At 59.6% G+C, this 18,353-nt stretch overlaps 1 protein-coding gene across 5 annotated transcripts in view; it reads left to right on the forward strand.

Moving 5' to 3' along the window:
* The window catches only part of OSBPL5 (oxysterol binding protein like 5), a 79,492-nt gene that overhangs the window by 27,700 nt on the left and 33,439 nt on the right, over window positions 1-18,353 (forward strand). For all 5 annotated transcript variants that reach the window (XM_017948153.2, XM_021925421.1, XM_021925420.2 and 2 more), the window contains 4 exons: window positions 9,378-9,534; window positions 11,954-12,036; window positions 16,648-16,728; window positions 16,963-17,064. In XM_017948153.2, coding sequence (XP_017803642.2) covers window positions 9,399-9,534; window positions 11,954-12,036; window positions 16,648-16,728; window positions 16,963-17,064 — 402 coding nt within the window. In that variant the 5' untranslated portion in view covers window positions 9,378-9,398. The remainder of the gene's footprint in view (window positions 1-9,377; window positions 9,535-11,953; window positions 12,037-16,647; window positions 16,729-16,962; window positions 17,065-18,353) is intronic.

The following is an 18,353-nucleotide window of genomic DNA, read 5'->3' on the forward strand; positions in this document are numbered from 1 at the left end:
CAGCAGCCGCATCCTCTTGTTTCGCTCTGGTCTTCTTGTTGGAGTTTTTACCCACATGCCTGGATCCAGGCTGCGCTGGAATTAGGACGATGAGCAGGCTGGGGCCAGATGAGGAGACACAGCCATATGCCAGCTTCTCAGCTGCGTGTCCCTAGGTAGCCACAGCCCAGCCGCTTCTCCCTCTGTCCCCCCACCTGGGTAGTCAGTGGCCGGCAAGGCAGTCCACCAGGGGTGGCACACCGAGCCCAGGAGCCTCACCAGGAGGGCCAGGCGAGGGGGCACTGGCACCACCCAGAAGAGGCCCCAGGTGTGCCTGAGGGCACTCAGGACAGAGGCCAGCCCCACAGCACAGCGGGCAAGCGTCTCTTCTGGAAGTGGGTGTCTAGGCTCCCCTGGGGGCCCAGGTTCATGTCCTATTTCCAGTGTAAATGCTGAGGCTCAGCATGGCGGGTTTGAGATTGTGTCCACAACCCCAGCAGGCCCCTGCCTCCAGCTGCACTGCCTCCAAGTGACGGCCCCCACCCCCTTACCCGCTCCCCGGCGGACCCCTGCTGCCACCTGGCTGCAGCTTGCAACTGAAAATCAGTCTCTTTTCAGTTGGGACAGGGGTGCTGGGTCTGGCTGGGACCTGGTGGGGCCAGGCCTGCCTCAGGGACCACGCCCAGCCCGGCCCCCATGGCCAGGGCTTCCTAGGGCTGGTGGAGTGATCGGCTACGGGGGTGTGGGGTCGGGGTACTAACGCCAGCTGACCCGGTAGCTGCTCTGAGCCTTCAGTGGCCTGGTGTCAATCAGGAGGACAGGTGGACAGGGCCGGGGACAGGCTGGCCTGGCCGGGCCCACAGGCACAGGACTTGGCTGAGGCAGCCCAGAGAACACGCAGGCATGGCTCGAAGCAGCATCCTCAGCAGGGCAGGCCACTTCATACGCCCCTCTTGAGGTCCAACCACTCCATGGCTGCCTCTGAGAAATGTCTTCCCAGAAGGAGGCCTGCCCTCCCCCGTCACCTCCTCTGCTATCTCCAAAGTGCATTTGGGGCTTGAGCTGTGCTCCTTTGAGGGGATCCCAGGCACGGTGTGGCCCACGAGACCTTGGATGGGCCGTTTCTCCTCTTGGGGCCCCAGTTTCTTCTTCGTGTGTGTGTGTGTGTGTGTGTGTGTGTGTGATGGGGGTCTCACTTTGAAACCCAGGCTGAGTGCAGTGACTTGACCACAGCTCACAGCAGCGTCGACCTCCCAGGCTCCACCCATCCTCCCACCTCAGCCTCTCTAGTAGCTGGGACCACAGGCATGTGCCACCACAACCAGCTAATTTTTTTATTTTTGTAGAGACAGGATCTCGCTATGTTGCCCAGGCTGATCTCGATCTTCTGGGCTCAAGCGATCTCCCCGCCTCAGCCTCCCAAAGTGTTGGAATTACAGGTGTGAGCCACCACACCCGGCCCACTGCGTCTTTAAAATGTGATGATGACCCCTGCTCCGCGTACCTTGCGAGCGTTCTGAGAATCATATCAGATGGGATAGAACATCCAGGAGGGCCTGGGGGCTTTAAGGTCCATCAGTGCAGCAGATGTACTGGGAAAGCCCCTGTCCCAAGCCCCCCAGGGCCCAGCTGCCACAGCTGAAGTGCATGCCACGGCTCTCCGAAGAGGCTGCTGCTCCTGCAGGGGTGGGCAGGCTGCCCACATTAGCACTAGGCATTCGGTCCACCCAGACACAGCGGCCTGGTCCCTTGTGCTGCTGTCTGCTGTGATGGTCTCCATGGGGTGACTCAGGAGGCCTGGGTGGTTTGCTCACAGCAGGATCTTCATGGTCACTTGCACTGGGACCTTAGTAAGTTTCTGGAATGCAACTGTGTGGTGTTGACATGATGGCTGCTGTCCTTTAACTGATGGCTGCTGTCCTTCCTTGGGACCCACTGACCTCTCCATCCCATGTGTGAAGAACCAAGCATGTGGGCTTACATTCCTTTATCCTTGTGATTTCAGAGCATTTCCACCCCCCGCAGTCTTGAATGAGAATCTATCTGGTTTAGGCAGAAGTATCTGTGCCAGATGCTGCTGCTGAAGGCTGACTGCGAGCTCCTGCTTTTCTGGCCCCTGCCAACTGATGGAGCACCCCAGCGGCTGAGCCTCCTCTCTGCCCCCGTGCAGCTCAGCCCAGCCCTGTCACTCTGGGCCGTGGGTGAGGAGGCCACGCAGGCATGGAGGGGGCTGGGTCTGGGCTCACACTCACCTCTGCAGGCGCCTTCCCCAGGGCCTCCTGTGGGCTTGGGACATCATCTCCCTGACTCAGAGCAGGCCCTGATTTACAAACAGGGCCCGAGAGATGAATGTGGCCAGCTGAGGCCACACAGCCATTGGAGGCAGGGCTGAGCCCTTTTCCCCAGCTCTTTGGTCCCTGGGCCTCTGCAGGAGGACAGGGGAGGAATTGGGCACAGGGAGGATGCAGAGTGAGTCCAGGACTCCGTTGGATTCCTTCTCAGAGCTTCAGCCTTTCCCAGAGCGGAGGCAGTGTCTGCCCCGGCCGAGGTTCAGCTGAGTGTGGTCCCAGCTGATGGCTCTGTGTGGCCCGACGAGGCGCCAGTGACCTTTCTTTACAAAAATCCCTTTATCCCAGCCTGAAGGCGAGCGTCTGGGAGGCAGGGGGTGGGGAGCACTTTGGAGGCCAGATAACTGCTGGGAAGGCAGCTAGGGGAGGCAGGGGGGCCATGTGCACTGGCTCTGGGTGGGGACCCCGAGGGGCCTGGGCCCCATGCTGCCAAACAGCTGGCCGTGGCGTGGGGTCAGAGAGCATGGCCCCTCCCCGGGTGTCTGGAGGCGAGCATCCTCTGGGACACAGGGCTGGCCAGGTGGAGGCAACCTGACCTGTCCCTTCCCACCTGCTCTGGGCTGGCACCACATGGGACCTCTTGTCCCCCAGTGATGGGAGGGGTCTTTCGTGCCCCGCATGAGAAACGGAAGGAAGAGCATGCTGCAGCCTACGCAGTGGGGGTTGTGGAGGGGTGGTCAGCCCAGTGTCAGAGCTCACTTCCTTCCTGTGCCCTCGCCTCTGTCCCCTCCGCAACTCCTAGGTGGCCCAGGAAACTCAGCAGGGCAGGAGGAAGTGGGAGCCATGAGGAGGGGACCAGAAGGTACCTGTGGTTAACAGGAAGGGCGGTCAAGCAGTGGCTCTGGGCATGGGTGGGACCCTGCCGCGGGCAGGGCGGCCCCCAGGCGCTGCCACCACGGGGTGGTGTCTTCGCTGTGGTCTCAGGAGTGCAGCAGCTGCACAACACCGTCACGGCCACCTGCAGTCCCCAAGAGCCCCACATGTCCGCCTGGCCTGGGCATTCTGCAGCCCTGGGCACAGGCAGGGGTGGGAGTCTGGGGCTGGCCTGGAGGAGGATGCTGGGGTCTCAGGAGAGGACCTGGAAGGGCCACCCATCCCTGCCTACCCTGAGGAGGCCCTGAGGAGGGCCTCAGGAGTGGCCTCTGCCTGGCTGCCACGGTTCTGGCTCTCTGTCCCACTTACTCCCTGGCCCTCCAGAACGTTCCCTGGCCCTTAGCAGCTCCAACGTCTCTCCAGCCCCCTTCCAGCTATGAGCGAATTCATTCTAGAGATGCAGCATTGGCCCCTGTGTGTACCCCACCCGACTGAGTCCAGAGCTGGGCCTGTGTCCCCTCAGCGGAAGCACAGCCCTGCCCAGCCCAGCCAGGCTCAGCGAAGGGGAACCCACCTGGGCCAAAGCGAAGCACTGCCACGGTGCACTTCAGGTCCAAAGAGACGGGCGGGGGCAGTCCGCTGCTCCTGAGGACCGACAGCAGGGGAAAGGTTCCTGGACAAAGGGGCTGGGTCTCCAAGGAAGAAGGAGGAGCCCCCTGCAGAGGGCCAGGCAGAAGCAAAAGCCCAGCTCGGGGGCTGGGGTGCAGAGAAAGGGGGGCCTTCTGTGGGCCAACCTTCTCCCGCGTTCCCTCTCCAGCCTAGTGGGACCATGAGCGGGAGGCTGGTGGTTGGCTCTGCCCACTGACCTGCATCTGGCACCCACACTCACCCCTCCCCGACCCTCAGCCTCAGCCCCTCTCTGGGTCACAGGATCACCCTTACCCCACCCCCAAGTCCCAGCAGACCTCTGAGGAGACCCACTCAGGCAGCCCCTGTGGGCTCCCCAGCCCATCCCGCTATATGGCAGAGGAGGCTCTGCTCAGAGCCCGTTCTTTCAGTGGACAGCGGGTCTCCAGCCCAACCCAAATCCAAAGTGTTCCCTTTTGGTGCCCCCCTCCCTCCTTTCCAAAAGGCCCAAAGAGGCACAAAGTGACACAAAGTTGTGACTGAGAAGAGCGGCTGGGCAGGGCAGCCACCTGGGATGGGCCAGGGGCCAGCAGGAGGAGGGGCTGGGGGGCCAGCCCTGCCTCACCGTGAGACTTCACAGGCTGGGGAGTGGGCCTGGCTCACTCTGGACTAGGAAGAGTGGCCCCCACCCTGGTCACTAGGTCTGCCCAACAGCTGAACAAAACCTGGCACTGCCCCAGGCAAGGGGCACTTGGAGAATTGCTTCCTGGGGGCACACGCGACCCCCCACGCTGGGAGTCGTGCCTGCTGGGTGGCCAGCGGATGGCTACAGTGGCAAACACAGGGTCCCTGGAGGAGAGAAGGAGGCCCTTCCTGTCCTGTCTGGTGACCAGCAGGAGGCCCACAAGGCGACTCAGCACCTGACATGACGTTGGAAGAGGAAATTTCCTCAAGCCCCCCAGGAATGGAAGCTGCAGAGGAGGGTCGTGGCTGATGTGGACTTGGGGTCAGGTGGTGGCTTCCAGGCCCACCTGTCACCTGCCTGTTTCCTGCTGAGCTCCAGGCCTGCACCCTTCCATCCTCCCAGGCTTGGCCAGAGCTGGGCACTGGGGACCACATACATTTAGTGACCCCCCCACCCACCAAGCCCTGCCTTCTTCCCCAGCCACTCCCTGTTCCCTGGCCTCCTGGCCTGGCCTCCAGAGTAAGCCTCCTTAGTGGACCTTGGGGTCTTGGGGCTGGGACCCCACCAGGCAGAAACGTGACCTTTCAGACTGGAATTGCCCACACTTCCTCTCTGGCCCCAGGGACAGTCTCGCCGTGGGAGGGGCACTCCTGGGCTCCTTCCTCCCAGGACTCACAGCGTCCCTCCTGCACTTGGACTTCAGGACTGTGGGGGCAGGGTGAGACCACAGCTGGAGGTGGACACAGCACCGCGCACAGTGGAGACCACAGCTGGAGGTGGACACAGCACCGTGCACAGTGGTGGAAAAGGGTTTGACAACTGCAGGCTGAGGCCCAGCTGTGTACAGATGAGCAGATAGTCACTGGGGGCTCTAGGGGTGAAGGTGCTGCTGGCATCAGGACCGGGCCAGCCCCCCAGGGAATGGAGGCCGCTGAGAGAGACCCCCACATCAACCCTGGGTGGCCTCAGGCAGGCAGAATCCTGAGGGCTGGGCCCAGAGGGTCCACCTGGAGTCCTTGGTCGCTGGAGCCTGGCCCGGGGCTTCCCCGCAGGCAGTGCAGGCCAGTGGCGATTGCAGGCGTTTTGTGTTTCCCAGCTTGAGTGGGATCCCAGGTTGCTGCTGCCTCAGCCAGCATGTCTGTTTCCTTGTCCACCCATCCTTTCCCTCTCTCCCTCCCTTCACGGGGGGTTCCCATGGGGGGCTGTGCTCCCTGGGGCTCCCAGCCTTCAGCTTTCACTGCCGTGGATGAAAGTCCTGCCAGCGCCGAGAGGGCCTCAGCAGCTCACACCCTGCAGATGCCAACTGTCTGTTATTCCTTAGGCAACACCTGGTGTGGCAGGTGGCCGGGGGATGGGAACCTCACTAGGGTTCCAGTGGAAATCAGCCCTGAAACTAACCCTGCTCACCTCTCTGAGGACTCTGCCCTGATCTGGAGATGTCAGGAACAGTGGGGAGGCAGACGGGCGCCCCAGGCACCTCCACTGGGGAGGGCCTGCCACACACCACCCAGGGTCTCCACCCCGGAGCCGTGTGACACGTGACAGGCAGCCTGTGTGAATCCAAACACGGGAAGCACCTGCCGCATATCCCTGCCCTGGCTGCTGGGACAGAGCCATGATCAGACCCTGCCACCCCTCACCTGCGCTGCATCTGTTGGGAGAAGAGAGTGTGCAAAGAACAAAGAAGTGCAATGTGGAGCCCTCCAAGGACTCCCAGTGTTACGTGGAGAATCCGAATTGACTCCCAGAGTGGCCAAGCCTCTGGGAAGTGACATGGAAGCTGAGAGTGGAATTTGAGGAGGACTCGGCCGTGTGGAGATGGTGGGCGGTTACATTCAGCAGGAACGGGAGCATAAAGGGGCCAGTGTGGCTGGAGCAGAGTGGGCGCCAGAGTGGGCTGGGGAATGGGGTGGCAGGGAGGGCTTGGGGAACAGGGAGGAGATGAGACTGGATTTGTTCTAAATGCCATGTGGAGCCACTGGGGAGATGTGGCCTTTAACATGAACAAAACACCTCCCCATCAGGTGACCATATGGGGGCACTGAGCTGGCACCTCTCAGCTGTAGGGCATCAGGAGGTCCAATGAATGGGGGACTCCAGAAGGGCTCCACAGACCAGGATGCCTTGTGATACGAGCTGCTGCCCACCCTGTCTGAGTGGGTCAGAGGTGGTCTGCAGAGCGCAGGGCACTGGACACTGGTCTGGGGTTGTTGGCACACAGAGTGATAGTCCCTGGTACGTCTGGATTGGTGAGTGCTCCGTATCAGTGTTTCAGTCATTATTTGAATACCACCTCAGATGTGTCTGAGTGTGAGGTAAATGGAAAGGAAGGCGGAATCAGGCTGGTCAACTGACTGGCTGGAAAGCTTCGTGGAGGGAGAAAGGGGTGGCAGGTGGGTGGGTGGATGGATGGATGGATGGATGGATGGATGGATGCCTGGAAGGGAAGACATGTGTGTATAGATGGAGGGATACAAGGGAGTGGGAGAGTGTGGTGTGTAGATGAGTGGATGATGGTGCTCACAGACTAAGAAGTCCCACCGGCTGTCACTGGTGCTGGGAGAAGGCATGTGGGGTGTCTGAGCAGAAAGGCACCAAGATCCCTATGCCCTCTGCACCTTGGCCCAGGTGGAGCTGGAGCAGACAGCCAGACAGGGCAGCTGAGGCTAGGTTGTGAGCCCCTCTCCCTGCCTCAGGAGGTTCTGAGTGAGGGAGACCTACCTGGGCAGCACTGTCACCACACTGCCTGGGACATCCCGGGGCTCTCTGTGGGTCCTGAGAGCAGAATCGCTGCTGACACATTGGCTGCCCAGTGCCCAGCCCAGCCTGGGTGCTCGGAAAATCTCAGCTGGCTGAGTGAGTAAGCCCGGCCTCCGCTCAGCTGCTGGTTCCCAGCCTGAGCCGCACCTGGGCAGGTAGGACATGTTTGTTGTGATTGACAAGTAGGGGCAGGACTTCTCAACCGCCCACTTCCCTGCGGCAGGTTCGCAGGTTCGCTGAGCCGAGCTGAGACACTGAGTGGGCAGATGCTCAGCAGCCAGGTTTTAGGACCGGTTGCACCTGGCTCAAGGACGGGTTAGCTCTGTGACCTGGGCCAAAACTCCAGCCTCTCTGAAACCAGCTTCCTTGTGTGTAAGATGGCCAAGGTCACGAGCCGAGCCAGGTGTCGGGTGAGGGAGGGGCTGGCCCAGCCTGGCTGCAGCCTTGGAGCCCCTCCCACCTCTGACTTCGGGACTGGGGGCAAAGAGGGGGCTCTGGGGTGGTGGACAGAAGCCCCCAGGACTACAGACACCCTGAACCACCCAGCCCACTCCTGAAGGCACAGCAGGAAAGGCTCTGTGTGTCTGAGACCCCGCCCAGCAAAGCCCAGGGCCATGAGAGAAATCGAGGCCTTTGTCCCGGGCTTGGCAGGATGCTACTGGCCTGCCCAGAGGCGGCAGGAAGCAGCCCCAGAAAATTGGGAAAGGAGGAAAATTGACCAGTAGTTTTTAAGGAGCTCGTCCTTAGGAAGTGGACACAAGATTAGGAGCTGGAGAGGATGCTCTGCCAACCCCTATCAGGTCACGATTACAGGGTGGGGTCTTCCATTCCCTGAGCCATGATTTTCTTTTTTTTTTTTTTTTTTTTTTTTTTTGAGACGGAGTCTTACTGTGTCGCCCAGGCTGGAGTGCAGTGGCCGGATCTCAGCTCACTGCAAGCTCCGCCTCCCGGGTTCACGCCATTCTCCTGCCTCAGCCTCCCAAGTAGCTGGGACTACAGGCGCCCGCCACCTCGCCCGGCTAGTTTTTTGTATTTTTTAGTAGAGACGGGGTTTCACCGTGTTAGCCAGGATGGTCTTGATCTCCTGACCTCGTGATCCGCCCGTCTCGGCCTCCCAAAGTGCTGGGATTACAGGCTTGAGCCACCGCGCCCGGCCCAGCCATGATTTTCTCATCTGTAAAATGGGCTGAGACCTCGGTGGATTTGGCGCGGTCAACTTCAAGTGCCTGCAAAGGCATGACTGCAATCAGTTATCCTCTGCTTGGCCCAGCACTGCTAGGGGTAGAAGTGTGGGGGAGCAGGACAGAGGGGACCGCCTGTTGTCCACAACCAACCTCCTTCCAGGGGAGGAGACGAGAAACCCGCTTCTGAACCCACAGGGGAAAGGCAGGTCTGCCAGTGGACGGGGCTGGGAGAGTGAGGCAGGTGGGTGTCAGGGTCCGGCTGTGGGGCCTCCCTCTTTTGTGAAGCAGGGAGGAAGCTCCCACTGGGAATGCAACGTCTTGGGCTGGGCGTGGACGCAGATGTGCCTGGCTGTGAGCGCCCAGAGCTCCCTCTCTTGCTGGGGTGCATGTGGGTGCAACTGAAACCATTGGGGTACCCAAGCATCAGGCGGGCTTGACCAGAGGCACTCCTGGGACCCTTAGGTGGACAACAGGCCAGGCTCCCGGACTGCCCAGCGCCATGCCAGCCACTCCCTGGTGCTCAGGGGCCACCTGGTCTCACCCCGCTGCGTCTTCTCCATGGGCAGACAAGCTCTAGACCCCTCCCCACCACAGAGCGCTGTCACGTGGGAGGGAAATGCGGGAGGAAAAACCTGTGTCCCCAGGTGGGTCTGCTTGGCTGCGGCCAGGGTCTCACAGAACCTGGGGTGGGGGTTCTGAGAAGGACGTCTTCTGAGGGTGCTGATGAGCCTCTCTGACCAGGGCTCTGTCCAGCCCTCCTGCCAGGCCTGGAAAGCGCTGGCACCAGCCAAAGCCATTCTCCTGAGCTGGGCTGCCCTGGCCGACCACCCACGACCAGGCTCCCAGGGCCCAGGCCTTCCTCACCCTGCCTCGGAAGTCCCCTGAGACCGGGACTTCTCAGCCAGGGGCACCCCCACCACGTGGCTCTGAAGCCCCTTCCCAGGCGGTGACCTCCTGCTGCCCCTCCTTTCTTCCTTCCAGAAGCCCCCGAGTGCCCACAGCATGAAGGAGGAGGCCTTCCTCCGGCGCCGCTTCTCCCTGTGTCCGCCTTCCTCCACCCCTCAGAAAGTCGACCCCCGGAAGCTCACCCGGAACCTGCTCCTCTGCGGAGACAATGAGCTCTACCCACTCAGCCCAGGTCAGTGCCGGCCGCGGGCAGGGCATCCTGGCCCCCAGCTTGGGCCCGGTGGGGTGACCCCAGGCGGCCCAACCCCTCCGTGCCCCTCGAGGTCCACAGCCTCCATGCTGGGGACTGTGCAGGTTTCATGATCAAAGGGTTGATAGCTTGGTAGAGGGCCAGGTAATACAGCTTCTTGCCTTGACCTGTGGGGCCAGGTGAAGCCCATCTGGTTGAGGAGGGGGCTCCCACAGCCCAGGCTTTGGGAATTATGTAGTGCAGTCATCCCAAAACAGGCTCCAGGGACAGGTGGCCTGAGCCCCAGTCCTGGCAGGGCAACCCCAGGCCAGCAACTTGACCTCTCTCGGCCTCAGTTGACTGATCTGTAAAACGGGACAATATTAGTACCGACTCCCAGCTACACACGGGTCCTGGGTTCTGGGAGGGAACAGTTGGAACCAGGTCTGCCTTCATGCAATTGTGGATAAAGCACCCAGCACACAGACTCAGAACCTCTGCCCGCCAATGCTGCCACGCTCCAGGCCCCTCCCTGGCACCTAACTATTCACAACCCCTGCCCCTTGGGCTGTGACTGCTGTCCCCCAGAAAACCCAGCCCTTCCTCCCCTGTTCCCCTGAGAGTAGGAGGTAGGGGCTGGCACCTCCCTGGAGGGCCTCTCCCCAGCTCCGCCCTTGCTCCTCCCACTGCCTGCTTTGGGGCAGAGGAAGTGGGAGCCCCAGCCCTGCCTGGCCATGGTCATCTGTTCTGCCCTGGGGGGAGTGGGAGAACATTGGGCAGACCCACCATCCAGGCTCGAGGGGCGTGTGGATGGTCACAGCCAAAGTCCCATCCAATAGATGGAAAAACCGAGTCCCAGCGTAGAGGTGGCCTTGCTGAAGGTCCTGTGGCAGGCAGGGGCACTCGACACCCGACGAGGTAAATCCCACACCTTTTATTCTCTGCTGTCACGTTCACCCTGGCCGGAGCCTTAGAAGCACTTGCAGAGTCGGGGGTGGGGAGGAAGGGCCCGGTCCCAGCTGCTGGTCAGTTTCCGAGGGACTCGGACTGCAGAGCAGCTGGCCCAGGCGGTGCAGAACGTGGGCTGGGAAGGGCCTTCTCCGAGGAACAGAGGCAGCAGGTCCCGGGCCAGGGGAGTGGGGTGGGTGTGGACAGGCTGCGAAGAGAAGGACCAGTGCTGGCCTCCCCCTGCCCAGGGCACCTGCACCCTGTCCCTTTGAATGCTCCTAGGGCCCCCGTCTTTGAGTCCTCCCGGCCAGGAGGCAGCATCCACATGGGAAGTAGTTTGCTAGCGGCCACAGGCCAAGGCCCCAGAACCCTGTGAGAAAGCACCAGAGGAAAGAGCGCCCCTGCTGGCCTCCCTCCAGCACTCCGGGTCAGGCGCGTGGCACCCTGCAGATGGGGAAGCAGAGGCTCCCCCGGGTGGGGGAGCAGCCACCGCCAGCCAGGGGCAGCGATGTCCTGTGACTGTGAGTGGCCACAGTCCAGGACCTTTGGACAGAACCACTTCCTCAGGTCACTGTTCTGGCTTTTCCGTTCTTCGTCCCCACCCAGTCCCTGCCCAGGGCTGTCAGGGAAGGACGGCTGTAGACCCCAGGCCTTCCAGCTGGTCTGTGGCGTCTGTCCGTACACCCAGCCTATTGCTGGCCTGTCGCCTGTGGCCTAGGCAGGATGGGGCTCACTGCAGCCCTCAGCCCCTCCAAGTCTCAGTGCCAGGGACCGGGGCAGTCAACCCTCACCCACCAGCCACAGAAAGCAGCGGAAGTGGCCCTACTGGGCAGGCCTCAGGCCTCAGGCCTCTCCTGCAGCCATGCCCTCCTTCCTCCTGTCCATAAATCGTACCTTGGGAACCTGGCGCTAAAGCAAACAGAGCCAGGAAAGGGGAGGCCATTTCCCCCAGGAGCAAACGCAGACACCTCAGGTCTCCCTCCCTCGCCTCTCCCTCCTTACCCAGCCTGCCAGGGTGGGATGACAGATAGGACTGACCACCTGCCAGCAAGAGCTCCCAGCAAGAGCCCTGGCCAGAGGGATGCACAGTCCAGGGGCCCCAAACCTGCCGTGTGCCTTTGAGACTGGATGTCACGTTCTTTGTCTGAAAACTGGGGACTCTGGCCTTAACAGAACGCAAATTGCACACCACAGCAGGCCCAGGGCACGGGTTCCTACCAGCTCCTGTCCCAGCTTCCTCCCTGTAGGTCCTGGAGGCCCTGCCAGATCTCCTGGGTCCCTCCCACAGTGACGCTCGCTGGCGTTTATTACACCTCTCAGGCAGTGTCCTGTTCCTGCTACCACCTCCGGCTGGCTTCCTGCCCCTCCCAGGCCGTCCACACCCACCCCTCGCCTGCAGCACACCAGGCAACCAGCCTGAGAAGCCCGGCCCACCCACCATGCCTGGGTCCTCACTCCCACTGCTCTCTTGCAGGGAAGGACATGGAGCCCAATGGCCCGCCGCTGCCCAGAGATGAAGGGCCACCGACCCCAAGCTCTGCCACGAAGGTGCCACCGGTAAGAGCCTGGGTATGGGGGGGATCCATGAGCCAGAGCCTGGCCCTGGGGACAGCAAGAAATGGCTGGGGAAAAGGACAGCAGGGCGTCCAGCTGAGCCTACCATTCCAGCCTGTTCCGGGGAAACAGCTCGCAATCCCAGACTGTGCTGCTCCGGGAGGGCTGCTGATGGATATTTGGGCTGTTTTCACCGTATAGCTGTCATGAAAAATGCTTCTGTGAACATGTGTGCACGTGTATTTGAGTATCAGTTTTCAGTTCTCTCGGGTATAAACCTAGAGTGGAATTGCTAGGTCACATGGTAATTCCGTGATAATATAGAATTCTCAAAATTCTCTGGTTTAACTTTGGGAGGAACTGCCAAACTCCTTTCCCAGCGGCTGCACCATCTTACATGGCCACCCACACAGTGCACAAGGGCTCCAGTTCCTCACATCCTCACCAACACTTGCTATTTTCTGATTTGTTCTTTTCTTTTTTTCTTTTCTTTTTTTTTTTTTTTTTTTTTTGAGGCGGAGTCGCCCTCTGTCACCCAGGCTGGAGTGCAGTGGCACGATCTTGGCTCACTTCAAGCTCCGCCTCCCAGGTTCACACCATTCTCCTGCCTAAGCCTCCCGAGTAGCTGGGGCTATAGGGGCTCGCCACAACGCCCGGCCAATTTTTTGTATTTTTAGTAGAGACAGGTTTCACCATATTAGCCAGGATGGTCTCGATCTCCTGACCTCATGATCCACTCACCTCAGCCTCCCAAAGTGCTGGGATTACAGGCGTGATTTGTTCTTTTTGGCATTATTTGTATAGCTCTCCTAGTGGGTATGAAGTGGCATCTCACTGCGGCTTCAGTTGGCATCTCTAATGACTGGTAACATTGAACATCTTCATGCACCTGTTGGCCATTTGTATGTCTTGTTTGGAGAAATGTCTATTCCAGTTCTTTTTCCATTTTGGGAATGGGATGTTTGCCTTTTCGTTGCTGAGCTGCAAGAGTTCTTTACACGCTCTGGATACGAGGTCCTTATCTGATACTTGGTTTGTCACACTACTTCCTCCCATTTTGTAGGTTGTTCTAAATTATATGTATATATATATATTTTTTTTTTTTGAGACGAGTTCACTCCTGTTGCCCAGGCTGGAGTGCAGCGTGGCACGATTCAGTTTCACTGCAGCTCTGCTTCCCCGTTCACTTATTCTCCCTGCCTCACTTCCTGAGTTGACTACAGGCGCCCGGCACCACGCCTGGCTGATTTTTGACGAGCCCGCCTGGCGAGCGCGGTGGCGCCATCTTCACTGTGTTCCACCTCCGTTCACGCATTCTCCTGCTCTCAGCTCTCCGAGTAGTTGCTGACTACAGGCTACCATCATCGCTGTTTTGTATTTTAGTAGATAAGCCAACGGTTAGCCAGATGGTCTCATCTCCTGACCTTGTGATCTACCCGCCTGCCTCGTGCGGTTGATTACAGGTGTGAGCCAAACGCCCTAGCCTTCTAAATGGTATTTTGCATGAATTTTTTTTTTTTGAGGACTGAGCTCCCGCCGCCCGCCTGGCTGGAGCGTGCAGTGGCCGGATCTCGCCTGCTCTGCAAGCTCCGCCCACCCGGGTTCCTGGCCACGTATTCTCCTGCCTCTCAGCCTCCCCGAGTAGGCTGGGATCACAGGCGCCGCCACCTCGCCCGGCTAATTTTTTGTGTTTTTAGTAGAGACGGGGTTTCGCCGTGTTAGCCAGGATGGTCTCGATCTCCTGACCTTGTGATCCGCCCGTCTCGGCCTCCCAAAGTGCTGGGATTACAGGCTTGAGCCACCGCGCCCGGCCAGGAATTTTCATAGGTTGCAAAGTTCTGATCAGACTGAAGTTCACGGTTCTGAGCAGCACTTCTCATCTCTCAGGTGCCTCCTTGTGGCACCGTGCACTGATGCACAGTAGCACTGAGGAGTGAGCAGAGGACCTGGCATGCCTGGACGGGGTACCCACCTGGTCTGCAGGAAGGAGGAGTTGGCAGGCACTCTCTGCAATGCTGGGGCTGCAGGGGCTGCAGTGACCAGACCCCAAGGGTCCTGCCCATTTGGGGAGCAGGGGTTGCAAGTGCTCCATCCCATGCCCCACAGTCTTGCCTCTATTTTCCCCTGTTACCTCAAACAAGCACAGCTCCATTCAGCTGCATCTAGTGGGAGACTGGGCAGAGGGGAATTGGCAGCAGGTTCGTGCATCCATGCATCCATCCATCCATCCATCCATCCATCCATCCATCCATCCATTCGAGATGCTTGCTAAGCCCCCAGCTGCCAGTGTGAATGGGCAGTAGGGTAGAACCCTCCACTGGTAGGAGCCATACACAATCATCAGTTCACCACAGAAACGGCTGTGTGACTGTATTGCAAAAGTCCTGGGCGGGCCAAGGGTGGTATGTGTCACCAGGACCTGTGCCAGCAGGGATATGAGCTGTCCTACTTCTGGGGAAGCAGCTCAGGGAGAAAGAAAGGAGCAGGGGCTACCCAGCCACAGGGAAAAGCATTCCAGGCTGGGAACAGCATGTGCCAAGGTAACTAAGGGCATCGTGAACAAGACTGTAGCTCAGGGGACTCCCAGGAGGGCAACTTAGGACACCTTCTCTGCCAGCCTGGGTCCCTGGAGACCTGTCACCTGGCCAGGGTCTGGCACATGCCTCATCACTCAGATCTGCCTCCTCCTTATTACTCATCATCAGCCCAAAGACTGCTTCCAAGTCAGAGCCCTCCAGGCGCCCCGTCTTGTGCCCTTTTCTTGTGATCCTGAATGCTCTGACTTGGTTAAGAAAGTGCCACACTGGAGTGACACTGCCTGGGTTCAGTCCCAGCTCAGCTCCTTATTAGCTGTGTGTCCTTGGGCAGGTTTCTGAACCTCTCTGTGTGTAGGCTCTTCCTCTGCACAATGCTGATAGTAACAATGATGATCTGAGCTGTGGGATCTAATGTGCTTACATCCACGCACAGGACTGCAGAACCGCAGCATTCACCTGACCCCTGGCTCCTCCCGCCTCTGCGTGCTGGTGGCTGGTCTGTCTCTCCCTGAAAGAGCAGGACACTGGCATCTTTACTTTCTAACCTCAGTGCCTAAGGCCAAGCCTGGCTCCCAGTGCTGCCAGGACTGCCAGTCCTTGGAATGGTTCCATGCCCTGCCCCTTGCTAGCTCTTCACTTCTCTGTGCCTTGATTTCCCAGGCACAGAAATAAAATAGGGACCATAACCGGCCCCACCTCATGCTTGGCTGCAGAATGAAGGGGATGAATACAGGCAGCACCCGAACAGGACCTGGTGCCCCAGCAGACAAGGCTTTAGCTCTGTACTTAGCACCATCATGATTGGGGTGGTGGGCAGTCCCCAGCGTCCTGGGCTTCCAGCCATGAGGAGGCCTGAGGGAGGCTTTCCTTGCACTGGAGGCTCCCCTGGAAAGTGCTGAGCACCCACAGATGCCCAGCCAGAGCAGGGCAGGGCGGGCACGCTTTCTCTGGAAAAGGCCAGACAGCATTTAGGCCCCGCCATGGCGCAGGCTCCGTTCCAGGTTCTCGGTGCAGCCATCCAAGCGCGAGAACAGCCACAGACAACGCGTGCCAGATCGCCTGGCGGTGTGCCAAGAAAACCTTATTTATGGACTCCTCATTTGAATTTCATATAATTTTCACATCTCACAAAATATTCTTGTGATTTTTTTTTCAACTGATTAAAACTGTGGAAGCTGTTCTTAGTTTGCAGACCACATGGAAGGAAGCAGCAGGCAGGATTCAGGTCGTAGCTTGTTGTCCCCAGCCTACAGCCTTTAGACCTGGTTCTGTGTCCCAACTACCCCCCTACCTGGCCTCAGGTTCCCCATCTATAGAAGAACCATGGCCCCTTCTGCCTCCAAGATCTTGGGACTGCTGCCCTGGGCCCGTGCAGTCAGCCACGTGTTGGACTCAGGTTCGGGCCTGGACAGTGACGCCTGCCCTTGGCTCCCAAGGGATGGGGTGGGCACCTGCACTACACACCCCCCCAGCACATTGGCCCTGCCCAGAGCTGGGCACATGCAGTAGCCAAGGAGCAGCCATGCTGGGTACCGTGCAGGGAAGACAAGGCAGGGAAGCTGTTCTTTTCGGTGGATGCAAGGCTGGTCCCCAGAGACCCAGCCTGAGTGCTTGTTACCACCATCTCGTGGCTACCGCCGAGCTCCCCTTCTGCCAACTCCACCCTCTGGCTCCCTGACTGCCTTCCTCAGAGGCCTCCCAGGTGTCCCCTCAAAGAGGACCGTCCCTCAGGGCTCAGTCAGACCCATGGAAAGTCAGCCCTGGACCCTGATGTCCCCACATGTCCCTCCTTCCTGACCGCCCTGCCGCATCCCAGCATGTGCCCCGAGGAAGATGGGTCTCCCCCGGTCACTGGCATGCGCCCATGGAGGGGCTCTTGTCAGCCACCCTTGTTCTTCCATCCCCCATGGCAGCCCTGGAAGTTCTGGTCGGGGGGACAGAGGGTGCCAGGTGGGAGGGGAGCAGAGCACCCTTCTCTGACCTCTGCCCCTCATATCCTTGGCATCAGGCCAACCTGGGCTCCTAGCCTTGGGCCGGCCCCTGTGCCCGGTCCGCCATACCCACCTCTCTCTTGTAGGCCGAGTACAGGCTGTGCAACGGGTCAGACAAGGAATGTGTGTCCCCCACCGCCAGGGTCACCAAGAAGGAGACTCTCAAGGTGAGTCCAGGCCTGGGGAGGGTGCAGCCGTGTCATTGTCAGACCGATGGCCACCTGAGCCAGGGAAATCACCCTCCCCACCTGTCAAAAGGAGGGGGACAAACCACACCTGGTCGCCTCCACGCCCCCCGCTTCCTCCCCTGCCCCTGGATCCCCCACTGGGCCGGACGGTGGGAGGACCTGGGGCAGCTCGGTGCCTTCCCCCATGACCCACCGCGGGTGCCCTGGGCCCAGGCGCAGAAGGAGAACTACCGGCAGGAGAAGAAGCGTGCCACACGGCAGCTGCTCAGCGCTCTGACAGACCCCAGCGTGGTCATCATGGCCGACAGCCTGAAGGTAGGTGACACCCGGCCTCTGGCCACCCAGGACACGGGTCAGCATGCTGCTGCCATAGCAAAGGACCACAAGTGGGGTGGCCTGAAACCATGGAAATTCACTTCCCTGCATCCAGCCGCATCACTGCAGCCTCTGCTCCATCCTCATGTGGCCTCTCCTTATCCACCTGTCTGCCCCTTTCTATAAGGACACCGGTGGTAGGAATTAGGACCACCTTACTCCAGGGTAGCCCCATCTTCACCTGATTATGTCTGCAAAGGCCCCATTTCTGAATACGGTAGGGCCTGGCCAGTGGGTGGAGGGCACTGGGGAGGGAGGCATTGCTGTGGCTTCCGGGGGAGGACCCCACATCGGGGCGGGGTGTCCTGTGCTCAGACCTCACGGAGACCATGGCCATTCACTCAGCCTCTGAGCCTCCATTTCCCCTTGCGCACAGTGGAGGTAAAACTACCCAACTCGAAGGCTGCTGGGCAGCGCATACCAGATAAGTGTGCCCGGCCCTGGTGTCTGCAGAGCCCTGGCCCATGTGGGCTCCTTCTACCCACATACCAAAATTATGAATCAAAAGTTAGGTGCAAAAGTGAGTATTCAGAATGAGAAAAGAAGTGACAACTACTTTCAGAATTTACAGAGCTGCCAGGCCAGGCGCGGTGGCTCCCGCCTGTAATCCCAACACTTTGGGAGGCCAAGGTGGGTGGATCACCTAAGGTCAGGAGTTTGAGACCAGCCTGTCTAAAATGGTGAAACCCCATCTCTACTAAGAATACAAAAATTAGCCCGGCATGGTGGTGGGTGCCTGTAATCCCAGCTACTCGGGTGACTGAGGCAGGAGAATCGCTTGAACCTGGGAAGCAGAGGTTGCAGTGAGCCAAGATTGTGCCACTGCACTTTGGCCTGGGCAACAGAGACTGTCTCAAAAAAAAAGAGTTTACAAAGCTGCCAGTTACAATAGTCACGCCACTCATTGCTGGTTCCTCCCTAAGGGCCTTGACCTTGAACATGACCTTCACAAGTAAATTTGTCCTTGCTGCCACATATTTCTTTGCATTCACCATAACACATGGGTTCCTTTTAAAAACTAAATGAGGACCCTGCCCCGAGTTCCACTCTGAGTCCTGGGGCCCTGCTCACCGTGGCTTGGCCCCTGCTCGGGCATGCGACAGACACAGGACACCACCCCAGGGAGTGGGGGCAAGGAAAGGGTGAGTTCTGAGCTGGTGTGGGGGAGTGAGGGAAGAGAAGCACACCTCAGCAGCCCACTCTGGTCTGTGCCCGGCTCCCCGCCAAGC

Source organism: Papio anubis, chromosome 12 (genome assembly GCF_008728515.1).
Source record: "Papio anubis isolate 15944 chromosome 12, Panubis1.0, whole genome shotgun sequence".
NCBI lineage: Eukaryota > Metazoa > Chordata > Mammalia > Primates > Cercopithecidae > Papio > Papio anubis.